The sequence below is a fragment of the Aptenodytes patagonicus genome, chromosome 3, assembly GCF_965638725.1.
Source record: "Aptenodytes patagonicus chromosome 3, bAptPat1.pri.cur, whole genome shotgun sequence".
Taxonomy (NCBI): Eukaryota; Metazoa; Chordata; class Aves; order Sphenisciformes; family Spheniscidae; genus Aptenodytes; species Aptenodytes patagonicus.
The window spans coordinates 96,701,563-96,721,850 of NC_134951.1; the positions used below are offsets into that span (position 1 = coordinate 96,701,563).

Here is a 20,288-nt window from a genome sequence, read left to right on the forward strand (position 1 = left end):
TAAGAGTTAGGGATCTTGTGGTGTTTGATGTGCACATATCTGAACAACACTCATCTTGCCCAGCAGTGACATGTTCTGGGCAAGGCAACATGGAAAAAATAAGGGATATGCCGGTGCAAGCACTGCCTCAGGGTAGGCTGTATGTGCATGCAAGAGGGAGGCAGGGAAACTGCAAAGCTGCCACCCACACAGCTCCAGGCAGCAAGCTTCCATGATGTGCCCCAAAGCAGAGCCCTGGCTGTGGCAACCTGTGCGGGCTCCCAGTCCCACTCCTGTCAGCAGAGGTTAACAGTCTACAGACATTGTTATGCAGGAGATGAATCTCATTTATTTGTAACCTATGGCAATTCCTTTTGTTCTTGGCTCAGAAAACCTGCTGGCGGAGTCTGCGGAGCAGCAAGGGGACCATTAAAAACAAAGAGTCGCTTTCAATTCCCTTTGAAGTCCAATTTGCTGCAGTAAAACTGCAGGAGAATTAACCAGCTGGGCTGCTTAATTTTGCAGAAATCAAGGAAGGGGAAAACATCGGCCTGACCCTAATGGAGCAGGTGACAACAGCATGGTGCTGAGCTGGTCCTGTGGCTCTGCGGACCCAACCTACTGCTCTAGAGCCACACAACAGCAGCAGGACAGAGGAGGAGCAGGGGAAACCTCCTTCCCATTAAGGTTGCAGACCAAGAACCCATCCCCTGCTGCAAGAGCTAAGCTGCTGACACAGAGCTCAGCAGAAGGACATCTCCTTGCCGGAGACTATGATCTGCCCAAAGGCCACTGCCAGAGGAGCCAAAGTGAGCCAGCTGAGGAACAACAAATGAACTGGGAAGAGAAGATTCCCTTGGCCTGACATGCCCTGACCCACCAATTCCCCTCTACGTCTGTAGTACTTAAGTCTATAAATATTTAAGAGATCTATTTCCATGCATCTCGGCGCCCTTTGGGCCCTCCTTAGTTGCAAAGGCAAAGGCATCCTGAGCAAAGCTGCTCAGGATTCTGGGCCCAGACAAGGCTGCGGAGGCTGCTAAAGCATGAGCACAAGAGTGAAAGAAAAGACCTATGCAAAAAAGGAGAGAATTAAAGATTTTTCTTTAAATATTTTCTCATCTATGCACAATACTACCTATAGGGCAAGTAAACCAGATAATATTTCATGTTAAATATACTTGTGTTAACACAAACCCTGCTCACACCACAATGCCAGCTTCATTTTCACCGCCAGTTTTTAATACCATTTGCTAGGAACACATTTTCCATGGCCACTTTGATCTTGTAGTGTCAGGCTCCACTGTAACTATTTATAAATATGCAACTATAACTAAACAACAGGAAAAAAGAACTAGATGTATGTGCTATGTGGTCCAGGTTCAGAGCTTAGGTAAGTACCTAAGAAGCTGGTGTAAATTCAGCCATCTCACTGGCTTCTGATCCAGCTACAATCTGAAAATACATCTTCCCCATTCACTCAGTAAAGGGGCTGGACTGAAATGAAGGATGGTTTCCCTGCGCTTGGGCTGGCAGGGGGGAGTGGACATGAAGAGAAATTTGATTTTCTAACTCTTCAAAGGTAAAGACACAACAGGGAAGAAGAGCTGTATGAGATCCCTTTCTTCATCATGAGCACAAGATAAGTTTTTAAAGGGAATATTCCAGCATTTGCTACAGTCTCATCCTGAGAAATTCAGGCAGTAGTGTGAGTTGCTCGAGACATGTTCCAAGATCTTACTACATACAGAATATTTTTTTCTGACATTAGCTACAGTTCACTCTCTTAAGTTCGTTATTTTTCTTCTTTCTACATAAAATGATGCAACTATTGTTCAGCACCTTGGGCTCAAGTCAGATCAATAAACATAATTTATACAGTATCAACAATATCCCATCAACAGTTGACAACATCAAAAGAGTTCTGTTACCACTGCACAAAGATGACACAAGGGATGCAAACTGCTTTGTGTTACATTAGAGAGGTGAATAATTCAAACAACTACAATGCCCTTCTTTCTGATCATGGAATATGCCAGGGCTGGAATTCCTGACATCTACTTATTATTTGAAACTATTCATCACATGTCGGGGCTTTGTGGGTGGGGTTTTTTGTGGGTGTGGTTTTTAGGGGTTTTTTAATGGACAAGTTGCAATCAGGTCCTTGCAAGTATTTGGTACATGATACTCAGTTATCAGTCAGTTATTGCAGGTCAAGCAAGAGGCACCAAACTGATTCTGTTTCCAACCGGAGGCGCACTCAAGCACTGCCAGTATGAATATCAGCGTAAAATTTATTTATTGGGAAGGCACCGGAGATACTTGCTTTCCACAACCATCAGCACCAGCAGAGCCTGTTAGCTGGGAGGTGCTGAAAGCGCAGCCTGGCAAACCAGGCCAGAGTCACACACGAATGAATTATTTGTAATAACTCCTGCAGCATCTGCCCTGCTCTAGACAGTATCGAATCTATTTTTAAAGTCACTTAGAATTATAAATAAATAAAACAGTGTCTGGATTAAAAAATACATAATGCCTCAACACCTACACGTAGTCTTTTTTAATGATCTCACGGCAGGCCTGGCCAAGGCACCGGCTATACACAGAGCTACAAGAAATTAGAGCGTCCCTAGCCACAAAACTTCTGCGTGAAGGATTTGTAATCCTAGCAGACATGTGCATGAACGTGAGGTGCTGCTGGCCCTGGACAGGGTGCTGTATTACCCTCCTGGAGGGGTAATGGCTGTGGAGCAGTGAGGGGTCAGAGGGCCACAGGGACCCTCTGCGTCCCCTCTTACCTGTGGTGTTTGTGAGCTGGAAGGTGATGGATTTGTCAGGGATGCTGCAGACATTGCGGACGGACACCTGGCACGTGTAGCTGGCATAATCCTGGGGCCGCAGGTTCTTCAGCTTCAGGACTTTGGTTTCACCCTGGGAGTTGGGAAAAAAGGCGGGGAAAGACACAGGTGTACAAGGCACAGCTCATCATTGCAAGTCCATAACCTGTCCCGAAGTTTACAGATTACCAGCAGCTCCCATCAAAACCTCAGGGAACTGTGCAGACTCCAAGCCCCCCTAGCTATATATAAAGGAGACACAAAATGTTTGCAGTGGTAACTCCACCTCCAGGATTTCTCAAAACACCCAGCAACCGACTGACATTTAACCTGAAAGCACTGCCGAACAGGTCTAGGCATAATTTCTCATCAACTGCCATCAGAATCATCTTGCGGAACTTGAAAAACCTTAAACGTCCCAGAACAGACCCTGAGATCTCACACCAAGATGTTGATAGGAACCCAAGGGATGTCACTGGGGTCTCAACATTGCAAACCCAAAGTAAAGCAAAGCAGATTCAGGCACTAACTCTGGCCTAAATATGACAAGTTCAACAGTTACGCTGTAAAAATTTGCAGTACAGGGGAAAAAAGATAATTTAGAGCAATACTCAAAGAACCTCCCAAAACTTTCTGATCTTTCTTCTCCAGATTCTAATCTCATTTATGCTGGTGTAAATCCAGAGTGACTGCACGGACTTTGATAGCCTTTTCTCATACTATGGTAACAAGCAAAATCACTCCCTGGCACTCCATTAGTTACTGGCTTGTTATAGAAACAGAAACAAGTTGTTAAATTAACAATAGATGCATTCTGTAGATTTTTATTTATGGAATGTGGAAAGCTCCGAGATGCATCCTGTGGTTTATACACCCTGCAACTCATATGTCTTCCCATGACAGCTTGTCGCTGCTGTTGTCCTTGTGTTTGTCTAAATCTCTTTTGGAGAAACCATTCCATAATTGCCTGCAAATGTGAGAAAGGTGACAGCACGACAAGTCCTCTTGAGGACAACCTCAAGGGACTGGACGATGAGCTCAGGCATGCTAATATGCAGAGAACAAGGATCTGAACTGAGCAAATTAGAAATATAAATACCTTGGAGACCAATAACCCTATGAAAGTCCTGTCCCCTGAGATTTGTTGCTATGCCACACAAATGATGGCATTTACCAATGTGCATGTCAACTACTTACTTACAGTGTCATATGTATCCTGTTTATTGATTAGTAAATGTTGGGTAAATGTGTATAAACCTTCAGCGTAAATAAGTTTTAAAAAGCTTAAACAGTAAAGTCTTCACCTTCTTTTTGATGTAAACGCCTACCCAAACCCGACACCGATACCAGTTCATGTCTAAGACAGTATTACAAACCCCTGCGAAGGGTGCTTTGTTAAACATAGTGTATTTGAGCTCCAGCAACATTTTCCCCTCCCAATAGTGTTGCAGAGGTGTGTTTTTGTTAACTTTGACTCTTACCAACCCAAACTCACAGGTTTATGCTGGTGCTAAGGAGAGGACCGTAAGGGCATGCCTGTGTGAGCACAGCAGTCCTAACACCCCCTCTGAGAGCTGGGAATGACCCTTCATGGTGGGAACACTGCTTGACAGGAGCTGCAGAATGCTGAGTCACTGACACATTAATGCTGCAACACAGTGAAATTCTGCCAGATGCCTGATTTAGCTGATGAAAATATTTCAAGTCCTAAGGCATCCTCTCATTAAGCAATGTCTCCTGTTAATTACACTGAGCTTAGTGGAAGCTGGAAGAGCCCATGGTGGCTTCCTCTAAGGCCAGGGATATCCTGGTTGGATGCCACATAGCACTGGACTAGACAAAGCTTTCTTCAGGGCCCAACAGCAGCGCTGACCTACAGCGTTTCTGCATATCTGCCGCTAACCTGCAGCTCTCTTCTCTCTCCTCATCCTGAATGTTTCCATTTGGCTGCCCATTTCCATGACCTGCAGAGATGGTGTGTTTCAATAAAATATGAACACGACTACATTAACTGAAAGGTTGCCTGGAGCATCGCTCAGAAATCGGCCAGAATGTGCTCAGGGCCCAGCTTTGGGAATGCGAGGAGGTGCGTGGGATGAAATGGGTGCTCTGGGGAGTGGCCCTTTCAGCCCTCCCTTCCCACCCATCACTGCCTTGTGCTGCTGAGTGGCCTGGTTAATATCTGAAGGACATTCAGAGCCAGAGCTCAGCTTAGGATAACATGCCCAAAGTGCCTTGGGAAAAGAAAAATTCCCCTCCGTCTCCCACTGCATTGGCGGGCTAATTACTGTGAAGAAAGTGACGTTCAGAGGGGCAAGTCCAGCATAGTCAAGCAGGAGAAACAGAAAGGATGTGGATATCCTGTCACAGCACGACAGTCAGAAAGTGCCCAGGCAGTTGGGCTGCCTCTGTTACTTATGGCCATTGGGAAAAGCTCTTCATCATTTGCCTCGTGGATCCCACAGCAATTCCTGCCATTCACTCACACTGCTAAACAGGAAGCAATTCCCCTGATTTATAGAGCTTGGGCACTCAATTAAGAAAAAAAAAAATTAGTAATGGGAGATAGAGGAGACCAAATCTTGGGATTGTTTGCTTGGATATTAGTCTCAGCCATCCAACAGCCACATAACCTCATTGGGGGAGCTGTGACCTGCCCTCAGGGACAGTGCCAAAAAGGGGAAGGGACTTCTAGGCTGTCATGCTCCCTCCTGCTGCTCTGCTGCTCTTATCCCCTGGGAACCTGCATACAGAAGTAGGCTCTACCAGCCCTTTTGGAGACAGTGCTCCTTGCAGTGGCCACCACCCTCTCCCCAGCATCGTAATCCACACAGGGAAAGAAATGCCATCCACTACAGAGTGCCCTGCATCAGCAAGATGCTCAACACAAGCTGGTGGAGGTTTGGGTTTTTTCACCTGTGTGTAGAGGGGTTCATAGATGTCCACGCCATTGTCCTGACTGTGGGAAAGTGTCTCAGCTCCCCGTTTCCAGATGAAGCGAGCTGGTGGGTTGGAGTTGACAGTGCAGCGGAGGAAGACAGTCTTCTCCTGGTAGAAGCTGCCACGTACATCGCTGATGGTCTGGTGAACGGTGAGAACAGGTTCATCTAGATCTGGAAGGAAAGTAAGGAGGGCCGCAGCAGTTGTTAGTGAAGCTTGGTTTGCACGTACAGCCTGCAGAGCAGATGATGCTCCAGGCACCATAGAGGTGAGGGGAAGCTCCCACACATTTGGCTGATGACAACTGCTGAAATAAGAGCTGATCTGAGGGCAGGTAACACAAGCAATATCTAAAAGGGAACAGACAGGAGAAGCCAAAATTCTCCCGCTCACCACACAACCTTCAGAGAATAGAAAGCACCCTCTGGTTTGCAGATCCCATGTGGTCCTCGAGCAAACTGCCTGCCTGCCACACACCTCAGACCAGTGGGCTGCTTCACCTTCCCCAGTGACACCCCACACCCCAAATCACTGCTCTCTACTTCAGTGAGAGGTCAGAAGGATCCCAGGAAACTCTGCTCCATCATCATTTCTTCTGCTACCACTTTCCACTTCCCAAATCCCTCCTGAAATCATGGGGCTAAGCCCACGGCTGTGAGATGCCCACACAAAGGACATGACAAACCTTCAAGTCAAGGGGCGAGAGTAGAAGTCAGGACAAGATCAAGGAGCTGAGATGGAGAGTCATCTCCTAGACAGGAGCAAGTCTCATGGGGTGCCATGGGAACACAAGATGGAAAACACTGTGAAAGGTATGTACAATTTCTCTCTCTTCCTATTAAAATATCCTGTGTGTATTTTCTTCTGTTCAAGGTCTGTACTGACTCTCCCTCTTCAGCAACTTCTACTCACTGCATCCCTATGTATTGGGTTTGCGTGGCAAGGTTTTGGTAGCAGGGGGGCTACAGGAGGGACTTCTGTGAGAAACTGCTAGAAGCTTCCCCTATGTTCAATAGAGCCAATGCCAGCTGGCTCCAAGACTGAGCCAATTAGTGATGGTGGTAGCAGCTCTGTGATAACATATTTAAGAAGGGGAAAACATTACTGCGCAACAGCAAACAGCAGCGGAGAGAGGAGCGAGATGTGAGAGAAACAACTCTGCAGACACCAAGGTCAGTGAAGAAGGAGGGGGAGGAGGTGCTCCAGGCACTGCAGCCCGTGGTGAAGACCATGGTGAGGCAGGCTGTGCCTCTGCAGCCCATGGAGGTTAACAGTGGAGCAGATATTCACCTGAAGCCCGTGGAGGACCCCACACCAGAGCAGGTGGATGCCCGAAGGAGGCTGTGACCCCATGGGAAGCCTGCACTGGAGCAGGCTCCTGGCAGGACCTGTGGACTTGTGGAGAGAGGGAGCCCACACTGGAGCAGGTTTGCTGGCAGGACTTGTGACCCGCTCTGGAGCAGTCTGTTCCTGAAGAACTGCACCCTGTGGAAAGGACCCCTGCTGGAGCAGCTTGTGGAGTACTGTAGCCCGTGGGAAGGACTCACGTTGGAGAAGTTCATGGAGGACTGTCTCCCATGGGAGGGACCCCACACTGGAGCAGGGGAAGAGTGTGAGATGTCCCTGCTGAGGAGGAAGGAGCGGCAGAGACAACATGTGATGAACTGACCGCAACCCCCATTCCCCATCCCCCTGCACTGCTGAGGGGAAGAGGTAGAGAATTCAGGAGTAAAGTTGAGCCTGGGAAGAAGGAAGGGGTGGGGGGAAGGTGTTTTAAGATTTAGGTTTTTTCTCATTACCCTACTCTGATTTGATTGGTAATAAATTAAACTAATTTCCTCAAGCTGAGTTTGTTTTGCCCATGACAGTAATTGCTGAGCAATCTCCCTGTCCTTATCTCGACCCACGAGCCTTTCGCTATATTTTCTCTCCCCTGTCCAGCTGAGGAGGGGCTTTGGTGGGCACCTGACGTCCAGCCAGGGTCAACCCACCACACCCTATCACTCACCCCTAAACTAATCAGATTCTTTTCTGTTTTCTCCCTTTACAGAATATGGTCCTTCCAATTCCCTCACCATACCTGCACCAGACACGCAGCTGTCACGATTGGAGCCATGGTTATCAGTTACTTTACTTGCAAGGACGCCAGCAATAGCCCTGCAGGGAGCATACTTTCTCTATCCACCCAGGGCACGCTGCTCCCCAGGGGCTGCCCTCCTGCTAAAAAAGGGATCATTTTCTTGGACTTTTGCACCAGACACCAATGTTTGAACATCAAGGAAGCATGGGGAAAACCACAGAGGTGTTCTCCTCCCAGAACCACTTTGAGACTGATTGGGATTAAATGTAAAGATCCCATTTGACAAGATGGGACCAATTGACCCTCTAAAACTGAAATCTGTCCCCATGCCCTTAAGCATGTCTTATAAGGCATCTGTTGAGCTCAGCTGAAGCAATTCTACCTTTTCAGCAGCCTTATGACCCCACCTTCAACTGCGAGGAAACTGAGGCACGTGCACCCAGTATCCCCTTGTACTACCAGCACTGTCTTCTGTGTGCACTTTAGCAGAGAGGAAGAGGACACGAGCTCATCACCTCCTGCTCTCCTATGCCACCTAATTTTCACGATATTTTATTTTAGAGATTTGTAAGTTTGGAAATCTGACTCCCAGAAAGGAAGGGGGAAGCAGGGATGAGCTTCTGCTAACGTGTCATCCAAATAACGCATATTCTCTGCTGAATCACAAGTGTCAACTTGTGGATTTGCATATTTTAATGAGCTGTATGCTTGGTAGACAGCAATTGTAATGGGACCTGAGATTTGTCAGCTTGACCACACCACAGCTCAGAGATATGAGTACAGCCATTAGCAGAACAATGACAAGGCACAGAAAAAAACCACAAAACCCAAGGCTGAAGAAAAACATACAAAGGTGGAGAGAAAAAGGCTCCTCTTCATACAGTGCTGTCTCCACATAGCCATAGGATGACCGAATTTTACACCAAATTCTCTTGGACTAGGACCTTTGGCACAGCCTCTCCTCTTTCCCCCTTCTTTGTCCTTAACCCTCCTTTATTTGTTCACACTTTACATGAGTAACTCTGTAGCTACGATCCTTCTGAGGCTACATTTCTCAGCAGGATGCAGGCAAAACACTTCCCTTACTGATCAAAGAAGATACTCACCATTCAGGTCTCCTGGTTCCCAGCTACTCCCCACACAGAAAACATCATCTTCCTTTTGGTTGCTAAACCTTTCCTCCCTCAAATCTTTCAGCCTTCTTTCGTAGCAGTCAGCTCTAAGTCTAGCTCTCCTGAGAAAAGCTAAAATAAGACCTACGACGATACCTATGTCCTTGATGTATGAGTAACGCCACTGATGTCAGTGAGCTGCACAAATAATAAATTTGGCCCAAGGCTGCCCATGGAGATGATCACATGGGATGTTTCATGTGCAATATAAGCTTGTAAACATCCATTCTTTCTTTTTCTTTACTTTCCCTTTCTCCCACATGGAAATACTCCAAACAGCAGCTGCCCCTCTGCCAGTATCTAACCAATACTTTAAAGCCTCACTTGATGCCCACTTGGGGCAAAGGAATAACTCGCTACACAGGTTAGTGTTTCCAGTTTAATATCCTCTTGGCACCAGTGATGCTCTCTGCACAACCTTGCTGTCTAATACTAAAAGTATGAGTGAGGACTAGCACTAGCTGTCAAGGACACCAAGGTTCACATGAGGGTGATTACTTACCTCCAACTACAAATTGGGATGCAGGGAAAGAAGGGGTTTGTTTTCAAATTCTGGTTCATTCAGCTGCAGGTTGCCTGGGTAAGCGTTCAACAAAAACTGTGGCTTTTCCTATGTGTTCCCTTGTACCTACTGCAAATACTAGCAGAAAATAGTCTCTCCTCCCCAAAAAACAAGTGAGCAGAACAGAGGTGCATTACCAAGTCCATCTGCAGAGTAGATGTTAGTATGAGAAAGCCCTTGGCCACCCCATTAGCCCCACAGTTCTACAGGTCAGAGCTGCACGAGGGACCACGGGACACTACATCACTCTAGCTCCAGCCTGCACCCCAGAAGTAAAGGGAGCGCCCTCAGGGCATAAAGAGATTCACGCCACAGTCCTGTTCTTAGAGACACAGGCCCTGGCAAGGTATCATACTGAGGCTTGAGACAAGCAAGTCCCCTTTGCAATGGAGAGTTATCATATGCCTCCACCACATGTAGGAGAAGAAATGAGCAGAGAAGCCAAGCAGATCTAGGTGGGCGTCAGAACTCCTCCAAACAAAGCTATGTAATGCCCATGAAGAAACGCTCAGCCTATCCAAAGTGGCTGCTGCTGAAGCAATCTATTTTCCCAGCCTGTAGGATGGTGCTCACACTACACTACTCCAGTACAGGGTAGGGCAAGGAAGGAACAGAGACGGGAGCTGCCCCAAGCCATAATACAACTGCGGATCATGAACCTACCAAAGCCTAAGGATGTTCAAGTCTATGGCATACTTTGTGAGGGTCACATCATTGTAGGGCTGGACAGCAGGACTAAGAGGAAGCAGTCAGGCAGCAGTTGCTGTCAAGAGAGCTCTGCCCAGACTCTAGGCAGGTACTGGGGTTTCGAAGCCTGGAGGTTGCTCCACTGACAGATAACCACAGTGCACCTCAGCACAGAAGACTGTCTTGCTAGGAGCGTGGGAACAGATGGTGACAAGTTTGGGGAGAGTTCCAGCTGCTTTATCACACTTTACATCTTTTTAGCATCAACCTCTAGCTGGCTAGGCCTTCTCAGAAGATATAAGTGAGGAGAGGGTGTTAGTCGGGTTGGAGAAAACTGGAATAGTGGATAGCCAAGGACAATAAGCAGAATGGTAATCTTCCCCAAGAGAACAAATCTCTGCAAAAGTTGCCTAGACCTTAAATCTTCGATTCCTCCCATATGGGGGTTATGGGATAAGTTTATTTTCCCTCCCTTTCGGCCACAGCAGCCCAAGAATAAACAACATTAAGCCAGCATGAGAAACCTTCAAAATTTGGGGCCCAAGGCGGAGAACCGCTAACAGCATCTCCAGGACACAAGAAGGATGGACATTGCAACCAGCCAGAGAAACGCTGAGTCACTGAAACCAAGGGGTCCTCACAGATTCCTTCGTGTTCACCCCTTCACAGCTCAGCCTCCTCAGGTGCATCCCAGAGTCTTTTGCTCTGTTTCCACCATGCTGCAGAAGTAGCAATGCTGGGAGCAGGGCACTGGTTTCAGGAATGCCCCAAGCATCTGAGGCACTACCAATTTCAAGAAGCATTGGTTTGCTTCAAGCATTGCCAGCTTCAAAATGAAGTCAAAGAAAGCAGAAGCCATCTACAATGCTACATCCCAGACAAGTGGTAGGGACCTCTGGAAGTGACAGACATCACGGCACCTAGACAAGAATGACTCACATGGGCAGGCAGAGCTATCTTTTTTGTGGATGGACCTAATCTCCTAGGGGAAAGGGACCCTGGGGACAGCACACCAGTCCCTTTGCTCCTGAATCAGGTGTGTGTGGTGCTAGGGCAATGCAGCTCCCTGCCGGCCCCGCAGCAAGGCAGAGACATGCAGTAGAACTGTGGGAAGGTCTGGGTTGCCGCTAAACGACTTACACTGCACATCTACTCGAATGGACTTGATGGCAGGGACCCCAACCCCATTTTCTGCTTTACAGTAATAGCGGCCCCCCTGCAGCCTTTGTATCTTCTCAATCCGAAGGGTCTCGTTAAGCACTGACGTCTCTTGGAATTTGTCCGACGCGCTGCCAGCAGTTTTGGTCCATCTCACCTGCACAAGAAGAACAAGAGAAATACAAGCAATCAGTGACACAAACTAGAGATCCGAGGGGACAGCAGCACTGCCTTTGCTCCTCTTCCCCCTCCTCCCTAGCCATTTTCAAAAATGGGCCCAGCACACCAGACCTTACCAAAGTTCACCCCTCAGTTCACCCAGACAGACAGTGCATATTTACCACTCCTGCTCCGATTCTGCAAACCCAGGAACTTGGTTAGTTTTATACCACTACCTGCATAGCACAGGACTTTCAGCATTAAGCCTTGGGACCCCATGTGGCTGGTAGGCCACAAAGCTACAGCAGACATCAGCTCACAGCTACAGAGCTTTTACTGCAGTCAACACTCTTTCATCTTTCTCCGGACAGCAAGGCTATTTCTGCTGTTTGCTTTTCCAAGTAAGAGTGAGAAAATGCAGTTGCTATCTAGCTCTTGCCCCTTTCCCACAGGGAACCCCTGTATATGTTATTTTTATAAGTCATCCTTTGGCAGTACACAAGCTTTTACTTTGATTTTAAAGATACAGAAAAGGAAAAGAAAAAATCCCTTCAGATTTCAAGCTATCTTGCATTTTTTGTCCTTACGTTACATGTCTTAAGATCCTGGCTTGTGGGGCAACGGAGCTTCATATTTCATGGTGAATGGTGGCAAGAGGACAGCACTCCTAAAGACTGAATGGTATTCTTATGTCTAGAATGAGGTACAGCCCTAGCAGTGGTGGTACAAGCTTCCCCCTTGTTTTCTGCAGTCCATAAAATGAGAGACAGAGATGGCTTTTCTCAGCCCATTGGTTTCCTATATCTGCAACCTCCGTTCTAAAGGTTGCTGACTGGTGGTCTCCTACACTCGTGCCCATCTAGACTCTGGGACTGAGATCTAGCAAGATCAACCAACAGAAAGGAGACAGACTTTCATTCAACATTGGCCACAGACGAGATGGACCAGATACCTTGACTCCTCCCCCAGACTTTGCTTAAAGCTCACCGCCACCACCTGATCGACACTGATGCTCTAGAAAGATGCAGGGGTGTCTACATCCCACTCCCAGAGCACTAGGCTGAGCAGATTTTTGGAGCTAATGACCATGGATTTATTTAGCCTTTGTAGGCTTATTATGAAATCGTCTGAGGGCCCCAAGACTCTCAGAGTCTCCTGTTTGCAAGGACACTTCAGGCAGCTCTTTAATCTTTTCAATTTCAATCTCATTTTGGCCACATATTCATGCTTTAATGACTGGCTGATAGAAGGGAAAAGAAAAGATTAAATGAAGGTTAGGATAAGAGCTTAGCTGGGGAAGAAATCTATCCATGAGGAGGGAGGGCAGAGATAGGACACATGCCACGTTTTATGTGCGCGGGTCCCAGCCTCCCTGGTCATGCCTGGTTCCACACTCTGGTGTCCCCTGTGCATGTCCAGGCAATGACAAGCCACGATGTTGCCCACTAGCATGCTGTCTGCATCAGGCTCTGCTCCAACAATCTCTCTGGCTATTCAGGCTCAAATCCCCACAACCTGCCAGCACTTTCCCACACATTCAACATCCTTAGGCAGGGCCAGCCCTACCACCTTCCTCATTTCTGACCTACACAGCTGTCATCTGCCCATCACTGTCACAAGCCTAGGCTGGTCATTTTTGCTGGTCTGGTTCAGATCATTTCCTTTTTATTGTTTCTAGGATATGCTTTGATGGATAAACCGTTTCAAATCCTTCTGGCTGAGTCTCTCTCCCTCTCCTTTGCCATCGTCTCTTAGCCAAGTAGCTCCTCACAAGCAAGTGCACAGAGGCGTTGATTGGTGTATGCAGACGTATGGCTTCTCAGCACTAACATCTTTGGCAGGATTGGGGAAGGGGGCCAAGAAGGCACAAGTATCGTACTTGGCTCCCTTGAGTGTATTCTGGCACATCCAGCCTCCTAGCACACACCAGCTGCCACTCCTACCACACTGTCCCAGAGCGGGCAGACCCATGCTCTGGTCCAGTATCTCTATAGACATATCCACGCTAACATTGAACCAGCCTGCTTGAGTATCTGAAGGGTGGGGAGGTGGCTGCATGGGGCTTGAGGCTATACAACCCTCTAGGGACCCTGGGGAAGGACTGCAGCAGTTAGCCAAGCTCAGCTCTGTATCTCTCCACTGAACCGTGACTTTGACCACAGCATGGATATATCCAGCTCTGCAAGTCTGAATCTGCCTCTGGTCGGTGGCCATAAAGCAATGACCAGCGTGCTCTGCGCGGGGCTCAGTGAAGTGCGCTACAAACAACTTCCCAAACTCCCCCAAGCAGGTTCCCCTTGTTTGTACATCCAGAGAAGCTGAGAGACTGAGGGACCATGATGGACCAACTCCTATGGCCAGCACATGTGGGAAGCCTTCTCTAGCCTGTTCAGGCTGTTCCTGCTTTGTAGTAAGAGGGTTAAAGACTTGACTGTGGTTTGTATAATGGACTCAGTTTGGGCTTTCCGTTTTTTCGGGGACTTCACATACTGAAGACCACTAGAAGGTCTGTCTAGGCTCCTGCAAAGCTTTGTGGACTGTTTTCCATGAAAGGAAGGCTAGATACTTCATAGCTTAACAAGCTAGTGCTTGTGCTATGGGGCATCCCTACCTGACTCCAACATGTAGGAGAAAGCTGGGCACCCCGCTGCCCACAATTCTCCTTTACGTGGAGACTACAAAGAAGTGCCATGGGGAACATGGGTGACAGGCAAGACTGAAAGCTTACCTGTGGCCGGGGGTGTCCTGTGACCAGACACTGCAGGACCAGCGTGTCCCCTTCCCGAATTGTGTAAACGCGTTCACTGATGTTGTCTTCCTTCACCACGCACGCCTGCCCAGCATGGATGATTTGGGCCTGAGCAGGAGCTGCGGAGAGGAAAGAAGAGGTAAAGAGGGAAACAAGCAGCACCCCAGCCCTTTATGCCCACTGCCCAGGGTGGCTGCTCCCATGGCAGGGTGGAAGAGCCACCTCTTAAGCCACAGAGGGAAAGAGCCAGACAGTGCTGGGTATGAAACACAAAGGTCTCAGGAGATATAAAATTGAGTGATTTTCCCCATTCTCCTGGGCAGCTGGTATCAACTGCCATTTTAAAACCTTTGGTCCTGTTGGGATGAGCAGCTCTAGGCACTGAAAAGCAGAATACGGAGCTTTTTGAGGGGACCCTCCTGCATGGGCTGAGGATGAAGAATTCCCTGCTCTCATCTCTCCAAGGGGAGCACATGCAAGTGGTTAAAGCAGGGACCTGGTCAAATCACATCTGCTCTATGCTTGTCTAAAACAGGCCTGATTATTATGATTTACCTTGCAGGGGAATGGGATAACTACCGAGCAGAGTTAGAAAGGGCCTTGAAGCTCTGTACAGCTCTTAGCACACGTCCCTAGAACAGGCATAGCACGTGCTGCAGGAGAAACAAGTCTTTCCCAAATTACGCAGTAACCTATCTCTGCCCTGAGCCAGACAGAACAGCCTCTGCAGGATCAGGAGACCCATAACCTCTAGGATCTCTCCAGCTAGGGCTCCAAGTGGAGCCCAGTTACTGCCAGTCTGGCCAGGAAAACAAGTGAAGACCAGCGCTGTGGAAAAATAGGTGGAAAGGAAGTTCCCAGAACAAAGTTTAAAAGCTTCACGTCCCCCAAATGGCAACTATGTCCCACTGTAGCCCTGAATAACAGCAGGGAGAGACAAGCTCTAGGAGAACAGGTTTGTTTTTTTTTTTTAAAGAGAAAAGCCTCAGCTCCAGAGTCTTGTGCAAACAGACCTTGGGTTCCTACTCCAAAAGCGTTTGTGTGATCACTGAAGTGGCTGAGATGTATTGAAGGTGACTGCGCAGCCCAACGGGACACCTGTGCTCGTTTGAGGGGAAAACTCCAGTCGCACTTCAAGGAACAGAGAAACCCACAAACGTGTCTAAGAATCGGTGCCTGAGTGAGCGTCCCCCTGGGATACTTCCCCGTCTTGCTACAATGCTTCCAGGTGACTCTGGAGTCACAGCTCTAGCTCCTATTCGTGAAATACAATGCAAACGAACAAACCACTGAGGAGATGATCAAAGGGTTTAAAGCAACGAGCCTTAGTGAGCCTTCTGAAACAAGCACAGATTTTGCACAACCTGTTAAAGCTGAACTGAGCACCCACTTTTTCCTCAAGGTTAGTTGAGCTTCAAAGACTAATTTTTTTTTTCCCCCATTCTTTCAGCATAACCAAAATGCTCTAAACCCAATCACCTGGGCGAGGGAAGTGCTCAGATTTATGCTGGTTTAATCCACCAGCAGCACAGACCTAGGGCAGGCTGGGCTCGGGCAGTGGAGGAGATCTGCCTTTGAGGTCAGCCTATACAAACTGGTGTCACCACAATGCACTGACCAAGCAGCAGTGACACAAGAGTGGATGCAGGGCAAGTGGGCAGCAGGCTGCTCTTGCTGCTGGGGCTCCACAGCCTGCCACGGCCACCCAGCACCCAGGCAGCAGCACTGCACATGCAGCAAGCTACTCCTCCTTTTTGCATCTCTTTCCAGTGTGGTGACACTTTGTTAAAATCATTATTACTGTCCAAACTGTTGACTAACAGAAGCAACATGTGTATTTGAATAATATGATGGCACAAACACGGATGAATCCCTCAGCCTCTCCTGTCTTCCCCCTCTGCAGGGTTCCCAGGAACGTGCCTGCCATCGCTCGAGCATCACGGGATGCTGAAACCGACTGTGAAAGCTTCACTGATATGACTGAGCAGATGAGTGACCTTCCCCTGCCTGGATGGCAGAAGAGTCTTGTTCAACCCAGGAGAAAGCAGAAACCTATATATGTGCTTACATACCTCTGTGTGTTTCTATACACATACATGTATGGGTATACATACAGATATGTAAATACATTAAGTAAAATAGTGACTTATCAGGAAAAGACATCATGAACGTCTGTCAAGCGAACAGTGGCAGAGGAGTAATTCAGAAGCCTATATAACCTTTGCCAATACACCTTAATCCAAATGACAGTCTCTTGTGCTGTTTCAGCCCTCGGATCAGTCCTCTGCAGACCTGCCATCAAGCCTTTTACCCCACGTGCACTGCAGAGCATAGCTCACAGTGCCGAGACCCAGGCTGTGATGCTGAAAAATCCCTGCTCTATGATTAAAAAAGAGACCCTGTCCCTTCCCATCCTGTAGCATACTCCTCCCCATCCCCGACCTGTGCTGCCTGCATTTCAGTGGGGTCCTGGCACCCTGCAGCAGCAAAGCTCTCGTAACCTCTATTCACAGTCTCTAGGCTGCTTTTGCTGGCTAGTGGCTCTGTTCCCCCTTTGCAAACATGACCTTGCTGCAAAAACTAACTTCCAGCCACCCCATGGAGAATCAGAATACTTATCGGCAGCTCTAGCTCCCAGTTAAATGTTTCCTTAAGTTGCTCTGCTGTACCCCACATGGTATACAATGTAAGCCTTTCAACCTACACTCTTTTCACTTTGGCCATCCCACTTCCATAATTTAACCTGTCTTCTGTAACCCTTTCCTGCCACCTGCCTAAAGGCATTTCTACATGGGGAATTTCCACAGCAAAATCATTAGATACAGTGATACAGGATTAGAGGGGTTTTGTGCAACTATTCTGGTGCCAAAATACCTTGTGGTAATTTGTTGGTGTCTCTCAGAGTTTGACAGAAATATAATTTAAACTAATTCTTATTTGGCACTACAAAGCATTATATGGCATTAGTCTACAGCAAAACAACAGCCCTAGGGATAAGTCCTGTGTCGTAATTTTCTCCTCTTCTCTCAAATTCTCCCTGGGTCCACTGGGCTGTAATAAAGCTTACAAGCAAGGGTGTGCACATCCAGCTTTGCTCACAGGTGTCTTAACTTGCTTGTGTTACCATCACTAATACCTTTCAGCTATATTCATCGGAAAGGGACATCCCTTTAAGTGAATCCCCACTGTTTAAGCTGTAACATCTCTTGCAATCACAGCACCAGGTCCCTGGCAGAACAACAACCATTTTTGCCTGTCTTAAACCCCATATGAACACAGATCTCTCAAAAGGGAGCTCAGAAAGCCTGGGGTTATCTTGGAGAGAAAACATGTGGATAGATGGCATAGGAATCTATGCCATAACTCTGCCTTTGGTTACAACTTGACATTAGTGACGTGGTGGGGGCTGAGCAACGAACCAACCCAGCTCTTACCGGATTACATTAAATCACAGGGATTACATTAAATCACAGGGTGAGACTCGGGAAGCTCTCAGTTCCAGGCTCAGCCTGCCACAGCACACAAAGGCCGGGAAAGTCACCTCATGCCATATTACAGATGGGCAGAGACACTGTGAGGATTAATTGCACTTTTAATGTGCTTGAACAGAAAGAATACATTATTGTTTGACATCATCCCAGGTCTCCAGGAGGATTTCAGCATGCAGACAGTTTGCGCGTTGCTAGCACAATAGGATGGCAGGACCATGCCTGTCAGAGTAAACAGTTTCACAGAAGGCCCTTAGGAGGGAAAAGAAAAGCCAGAGCATGAGGCCAGGTGCTGGAGATGAAGCAGTAATCTCAGCAGTTCTCAGCAGTGCTCCACGAAGAACAACCCTTGCACAGATACAACCTGCCACGCTAACTCCTGCTGGAGCAGAATCCCTCTCCTCAGGCTGGCAAACCCCAAAGCAGAGGTCCAAGGAAGACCTCTGATGACCTCTGCGGGGGAAGAGGGGACAGGTTGCTCCCTACCCTTTTTCCCAGCATTTTGAGGGACAGATGCATCATCACTTCCCTTCCGCTCCAGGTGACAGATCAACTTAGGGAAGGCTCCCAATACAGAGAAACTGGGCCAGCCAAATATTGAGTGCCAGATGCTTTACAAAGGAAAAATTCAGGCTCCGAACCTGCAGCAATTAGGCCCTTCCTTAGGAAAGGGCTGGCTTGCAGTGCATTTGGCCTCTGCACCGAGATTTCCTACTACGCCTTCACTTGATATATTTACACATTAAAACAAAAGGAAATTAGAGTGGATAAAATAACTTTATTCCCAGTGCAGCATACTGTACAATGTTATTTTTACCATTATCTGGAAAGTTTATGAGACTCTTGGTGCTTAGAGGTTGCTACATCATTAAAATGCAGAAAAGGAGAGAGAAATGCTCTTTTGGAGAGGGCTGAGTAATCTGTATTTGGTTCACAGGTCTAGCCATTCATCTTTTTGAGCCCGAGATCCCATTGCTACAATGGCAACGATGAGAGCTCCTTCACAGAGAGGGTGGTGAGTGACAGATACTGCATTGGCACTCCCTCAGTCACAGTCAGCAACCGCAAAGGACAGGCTGCTCACCCCTTTTGCAGCACAGCATCAACTGCACTTTACTGCTGCCTTCTCAGCAGGCTAACACCAGCCATCACTGTTAGACTCTGCCCCCCCACCACCTTTGCCACCTGCACATGTCCTGCAGACAGCCTCAAGGATGAAGAACATTCATATCCAAAGCTGCTGGCCCAATACCTGCAGCTACACACGCAGGGACACTGAATCCACCCACCTCCGCTACCACCCTCCTGCAGAGTGGGGAGAGAGGGAAACTGCACCTGGAGCTTTCCCTCTTCCTCAGGCTTAATCTACCACCCTGCTTTGCAAGGCAAGTGATGCCCTCCCGTACATCTGGTGTAATGATAATTCAGCCTCTTCTGCACATAAGCTAGGCAAAGAAGCCAGGGTCCTTCCCCATCCCTGTTCACAGGCTCCTTGGACTCACCTTGCTCGGTTACATGGGAGCAAGAGGGAGGGGGGCATCAGCTGCTAATCTGCTGCTTAAACCCCTCAAGAACCTGCCTGTCTCCTTCCCTCACCCTTCCTGTCCTGAGCAAGTGGCACGTAAGGGATGCATCATGGAGTTCCCAGAAAGGGGAAAAATACATGGTGTTTATGGAGCACGTGGGGTTGAATAAGCATTTCATTAAGGAAATCTACATGTGGCATTCCTTGCTGCACAGCCACTCTCAGTAACTGCCTGTCCATGGGTGGAATTGCCCTGAGGCACCGTTAGTTACAGACCCTGCACGGCAAAGCACCCAGGGAGCATCTCAGGCCTTGAAGTCACTGCTTTAGTTAGCATTTTATCCCGTTTGTTCATGCAATGCACAACTCTGCTTGAAGAACAGGGGCATACAGACATGAAGACCTTTGAGGAAGGGGTCATATCCCCTTAGCAGAGCACAAAGAGAAGCCAGCACACAAGTAAAGGGAAGAGGCGTGCTAGCAACGCTCAGCAGGAGCGAGGAAGGTCTAGTAGTATGGGAAGGGTCTGCAGGGGCAGCATCCTGATGGTCAAACAAAACACCTCGCTCATGCCTGCTCTGGGAGGGGATGGCAGCTGCCTTGCTGTGTGTTCCATCACTATTCAGCTGGTCTCATTGATTGCTCCACTGTGGATGAAGACACAGGCTTTGTTGAAACTTTCGGCAAAACAAATTAACCAGGCCAGCTCCAGCCCTCAATGCAGGGCATGATATCGATGGGCCATTTGAAAAGGAAAATTCACTCCAGCTTGAGGACGATTATGGAAATAATAATACACGATCAGTGTCCATTAACACTGTCAGCAGGGCTGTGGATCAATAGCATATTAATGGCTGAAGAAAGACCGCCCGTACTTATCAGCAGTTAAGACCAGCACAATAGCAGAGGGAGAGGAGATGGCAGTGGGTGGGTGTAATTGAGCCCAGGCACT

The 20,288-nt window shown here is 48.0% G+C and overlaps 1 protein-coding gene across 1 annotated transcript in view; it reads right to left on the minus strand.

The window, feature by feature from the left end:
• Positions 1-20,288, minus strand: part of MDGA1 (MAM domain containing glycosylphosphatidylinositol anchor 1) — a 147,958-nt gene that overhangs the window by 85,000 nt on the left and 42,670 nt on the right. Inside the window, exons 2-5 of the mRNA XM_076335550.1 lie at positions 14,303-14,442; positions 11,398-11,572; positions 5,733-5,929; positions 2,778-2,910 (exon numbers count right to left, since the gene is read on the minus strand). Of these exons, the coding sequence (XP_076191665.1) occupies positions 2,778-2,910; positions 5,733-5,929; positions 11,398-11,572; positions 14,303-14,442 (645 nt within the window). The remainder of the gene's footprint in view (positions 1-2,777; positions 2,911-5,732; positions 5,930-11,397; positions 11,573-14,302; positions 14,443-20,288) is intronic.